Raw genomic sequence first — 6,000 nt, 5'->3', positions numbered from 1 at the left:
TAGTTTAGTTTAAAAAAACTTTAAATTTAAACAGTTTAAAAATTCTTGTTTTAATAAAATTGATGAAAGAAAAAAACTAAAACAATGGAAAATTTATATAACAACAATAAATCGTTACCCAAATGTTGAGTTTTGTAAAATGTTTTAAATCATACAATTTTAAATTAAATTTCTTTTTTGTATAAAATTTCATTATAATTGGCTACAATATCCAAAACAATAAAAAGTTCTTATTAAATTAATGTTTTAAATTTAAATTCTTCTATAAAATACAATAATAGTAATAATATTGCAAGAGTACGTGCTATTTTATTATTGCTTTTTACAAATTTCATTTTGTTATTAGTTTTTTCTTTCTCATTTTTTTTTGTAATAAGTTGTGTACCTAAATACCTAAACATGGTTGCCATTCCAAAATCGGATATTTTTATATTATCATGTTCATCCAATAGTAAATTTTCTGGCTTCAAGTCACGATGTGCTATGCCACGTTGATGCAAATACTGCAATCCCGATAGTAATTGTGTGAAATAACGTTGTGCTTCATGCTGTGGCATGCCAATATCGGGTTCTGTAAATAGAAAAAAAGGAGAGAAAAAAATAAATACTTTTGCTTAATATAATTTGATGTATTAAAAGTTATTAGAAAGTAGGATTAAATAAATATGTTTGTACTACCGAAAAAGTTTTGTTAAACAAAGTTTAATAAAATTATTTTTTAACATATGATCGAACAAAGTTGCAAATACTGGTTGGTAGTAGTGTGTGGTAGGTACTTAGTAGTCAGGACTTTATTTTTTCGAGAAACAATGTATCTATCTATCTATCTATCTATCTATCTATCTATCTATCTATCTATCTATCTATCTATCTATCTATCTATCTATCTATATTTTTTTATTAAGAAAAAATCATCGAAAGACTCTGGCCTCTGATGCTTGGAGTGCGAGACTTTAACACGCTAAAATAAAATTAAAACACTGGTCCATATTCCCTGCGAAACCACTGCAAAAGTATTTCTTCGAAGAGGGGTGCGAGGGGGGGTTTGTTAGTGCATATGTCTTACAAGTTACATTCTTCTTCGGATCTGATCTTCCCTGCATAATTCTATGATAACCTGCTTCCCAATAATTTCCGGAGTTAAATCGTTGACACTGAAAAGAACACATGTTCTGCATTCTCCTTTATTTCGAAACATCTAGGACAACACGGTGAAGTGTCGAGTGCAAATCTATACAGATATAATCTAAAACAACCATGACTACTTAGAAATTGCATAAGGTAGATGTTTATATACCCATGCTTTCTATTACACCATACACCATACACATCAGTGTATAAGTCCATCTACCCTTTGTTGATGTTGACCAGCGAAGCTGCCATTCTGCAATGCTGTCTCTTTGCAGATTCCTGATAGCATTTTCGCTATCTCGTACACTATGTACATCATACGCTTATTTTGCCTCTATTGCCATTATATCAATTGACATCATTGCCGCGATAACAAAGGCCGCTTCATCTGATATTTTCTATATGCACAGCAGACCCGAAGGCTGTAAGTCTACAGATGGAAGTAATCTTTCTAAAATTGGTTTTAAGCTTGGCCGATTCAGCCCATATCGTCGCACCATAAAGTATGGTGCCTTTGACTACTCCCGCGAGTACTAACCTTCTTAGGTACTTAGGTCCCCTTGTTAGGCATTAAAGGATACGCGGTTGTCAATTATGATTCCCAGATATTTAATACAGTCTTTTGTTCTGATTTCACAATTGCCAACTTTGAGGTTTGTATATCCTTCAACCCTGCGACTTGTTATCAAAACGGACTCTGTTTTGTGATCGGCTAGTAGAGGTCCCATCGAGTTCAGGCATAATTTTACCACGTAGATACTACTCTCAGCAGCAGGCTGTGCTTCATCAATAGTTTTTCCCACAATTGTTAGCGCTATATCATCTTCAAATCGTTCAAATCTTCCCTCTTTCCGGCAGTTTCAGTTTTAGAACCCCATCGTACATAACTTTCCAAGCACGGATCCTTAGGTAACTCCGCCTGTCACGTCGTACTCCTTTGTACCATTATTGGTGTCATATTATCTATCTATCTAGCTATCTATCTGTCTATCTATCTATCTATCTATCTATCTATCTATCTATCTATCTATCTATCTATCTATCTATCTACATTTCGTTGAATCAAATCTATGACATTTTATATAATAATAAAAAGCAATTGTTGCATGTGACCTGGGACAACAGAATTTTTCACAATCCACGGTATAAAATTGAAATTTTGTCATAAATTTCTATAGATTTTTTATTTTCAATTAAAAAAGGATTTTCTATAGAAAATACAATATGAAAATAACAAACTCCATCGTTGCAATTGTTATTCAAACAAATAATATGCACAATAAAAAATAATATGAAAAAAATATAACAAGTTAATGAAATGTACACAATCAATAGAAAACAGCTTAACAAAAATGTCATACAATTGTTGCTGGTATTTTATTGTTATTGTTATTATTTTATATAGAAAAGTTTATATTTATTAAAAATTTATCAAAAAACAACATACCAATTACAAATATTATTAAGTTTTTGTTAAAATATAAAAAAACTTTTCCCATGCACTTGTTTTAAAATTTAAAAAATCACATTTGTGTTAACAAAACACACACACAAACACATCACAATTTAGCCATAATCTTTTTTACTATAAGGCAAAAATTTCCGGTGACCGAGACACTGCCACATAAATATATAAAATACACTAAAACGTTTGCACATGAGAATGCAGTTAATATTAAATGCAAAATTTTTAATTCTTTCAGGATAAACAAACTGTTTTAGTTGAGAGTTAAAAGCAAACTAAATATTGATGCTAAAATCATATCATTCTAACAGTTGGCCAAAATATATATCCTGAAAACTACAAATGTAAAAAAAAGATAACCAGCAGGTAGTTAATAAAGTAAGAATGAAGATAATTTTAAGAGAAAACAATATATATAAAAAACACACAACAACACAAATCAGTGGTTGCATATTAGGTTAAAGGACTTTTAGGGGAAAGAGAAAAATATTGTATAGATAGAAAAATATAAATTGCACATAATACATAATCAACAGATTTATGAAAAATGTATCATCGAATGATAGGAGAACAGAGGCGTAAGAGGGTTATTTTTAAGGTATAGAAGAAGATCGTTGAAACTAACACTTTATAGACTACTAAGAGATAGTCAGGAAGGTAGTGCAAAAGAGTCGATACATAGAAATGAACTTTCTATTGTCGTCAGAACAGAACTAGAACATAACTAGATAACCTAGAACAGAACTAGAACATAACTAGAATAAATCTACAACAGAACTAGAACAGAACTACAACAAAACTAGAACAGAACTAGAACAGAAATAGAACAGAACTAGAACAGAACTAGAACAGAACTAGAACAGAACTAGAACAGAACTAGTACTAGAACAGAACTAGAACAGAACTAGAACAGAACTAGAACAGAACCAGAACAGAACAAGAACAGAACTAGAACAGAACTAGAACAGAACTAAAGCAGAACTAGAACAGAACTAGAACATAACTAGAACATAACTAGAACATAACTAGAACAGAACTAGAACAGAACTAGAACAGAACTAGAACAGAACTAGAACAGAACTAGAACAGAACTAGAACAGAACTAGAACAGAACTAGAACAGAACTAGAACAGAACTAGAACGGAACTAGAACAGAACTAGAAAAGAACTAGAACAGAACTAGAACAGAACTAGAACAGAACTAGAACAGAACTAGAACAGAACTAAAACAGAACTAAAACAGAACTAAAACAGAACTAAAACAGAACTAAAACAGAACTAGAACAGAACTAGAACATAACTAGAACAGAACTAGAATGGAACTAGAACAGAACTAGAACAGAACTAGAACAGAACTAGAACAGAACTAGAACAGAACTAGAACAGAACTAGAACAAAACTAGAACAGAACTAGAACAGAACTAGAACAGAACTAGAACAGAACTAGAACAGAACTAGAACAGAACTAGAACAGAACTAGAACAGAACTAGAACAGAACTCGAACAGAACTAGAACAGAACTAAAACGGAACGAGAACAGAACTAAAACATAACTAGAACAGAACTAGAACAGAACTAGAACAGAACTAGAACATAACTAGAACATAACTAGAACAGAACTAGAACAGAACTAGAACAGAACTAGAACAGAACTAGAACAGAACTAGAACAGAACTAGAACAGAACTAGAACAGAACTAGAACAGAACTAGAACAGAACTAGAACAGAACTAGAACAGAACTAGAACAGAACTAGAACGGAACTAGCATAGAGCTAGAACATAACTAGAACAGAACTAATCAGAATTTGCAATAAACGGTCATAGTATTGCCAAATGTACAGAACTACAACCACAACAAAACTAGAACAGAACTAGAACAACTCTAGTACAGAGCTAGAGCACAACTAGAACAGAACTCAAACTGATCATTTCGGATCTTAGATAGAAGAATGAAAACATCAAAATTAATTCTAAAACAGGACATCAGAAGCGATGTAAACATGACTTCCCTCTTATGTCAGATCTGATTTAAATTCACTGCTCACTTCCGAATATCAAAATTACTTTTAGAAAATGACTTCGGAAGATGTGAAATGAAATCTATAAAAAGAATTTGTGTTCTATGACATGTCAGTATTAAAATCATTACTTCTTATGTTCTTTTTCAGAATATTCATATAGAGAATCATACTTTTTTCTCTGGTTCGAAAAGAGAGAAACTTTATAAAAATTACTACTTTAGTATCCAATTATCTGTCTCAAATTCTTCTCAAAACTCCAACTCTGATTTTCTCATCTTGAGCTCGTAAATAATTTTAAAAGGTAGCATAATGTATCTAGAAATACACACATACAAATAGTTATACATACGTACATATGTATGTATTTATGTAGGTAAAATGTCATTAAAAGGTGCAATCGTAAATTATTCTAAAACAAGTGCGTATTTTTACACTACATAAGGATAAAGATGATGATGTTGTTGTTTCGCTGCTCTATAGTAGTAGTCTCTTGAGGGATTTAAAGTTCAGATTTAGTTTATACTACTTCTTTTAGTTTGGGTTTTTCTGCTTTTTGCATATGTATATAGAAGACAATAGAGAACATGTGTTTGTGAAAGAGGTAATTTTCCATTAGCTAAACAGGAGGTGTTTAGATACAGCATAGACGGACTATGACAGTGCAAAAAAGAAAAACAACACAAAAAAAGGTTTCTTCTAATTAACTAAAAATTTTGTTGATGGGATATATGTATGTTTTAATGTTGACTGTTAGGTACCTGGTACAATAATAAAGTAGACTTTAAATTAGTATAAATAATGGTAAAAGTGTCCTTATTAAAGAGAGTACAAAAAAATTATGATAAATATGTAGATAGAGAAATTATGTTTTAGACAAGAAAAGGGAATGTTAAAGTAGAGATATAAATAAAGAAAGTCAAAAAGTGACAGTGTGTTGGAAAAAATCAAAGATTTAATTGTAATAGTTTTGAATTGCGAGATGAATTATGTATATGTATATAGTCATCATGTTTTAATAATATTATGTATATGAATTCTGAAGCAGTTATGTAAAATTAGACAATTACGTATTACGAAGATATATTTGCAGTGAATTCTACGGATTAACCATAGGCGCTCATCGCCATATACTGTAGATGTTGCTGGGTTATACACAAACGTTAGGACGGATCAGATCGAACACCAGAGACAGAAATTGACAAAAAATTTTAAGACTACATAATCACAGTCAATCTAAAGCCGGAGGTTCACACTACGCGTCTTCCCGTCAAAGCTTTTCATACCTACTTCGCGTTCTACGCTCCAAGTTACATGTCACGCTCTTTATGCGTAATTTTTTTGTTTATTTTTAATTTAGTTTTTATTTATTTTTCATCATTAAA

At 31.2% G+C, this 6,000-nt stretch overlaps 1 protein-coding gene across 2 annotated transcripts in view; it reads right to left on the bottom strand.

Annotated features, from left to right (window-relative positions):
- LOC111687874 (serine/threonine-protein kinase grp) overlaps positions 1-6,000 on the bottom strand; it is a 70,216-nt gene that overhangs the window by 7,011 nt on the left and 57,205 nt on the right. For both annotated transcript variants that reach the window (XM_046949024.1, XM_046949033.1), the window contains one exon: positions 394-571. In XM_046949024.1, coding sequence (XP_046804980.1) covers positions 394-571 — 178 coding nt within the window. The remainder of the gene's footprint in view (positions 1-393; positions 572-6,000) is intronic.

This window comes from Lucilia cuprina, chromosome 2, assembly GCF_022045245.1.
Source record: "Lucilia cuprina isolate Lc7/37 chromosome 2, ASM2204524v1, whole genome shotgun sequence".
In the NCBI taxonomy this organism is placed as follows: Eukaryota; Metazoa; Arthropoda; class Insecta; order Diptera; family Calliphoridae; genus Lucilia; species Lucilia cuprina.
The sequence above is the reverse complement of the archived record's forward strand: the minus strand, read 5'-3'. Positions and strand labels throughout refer to the sequence as shown.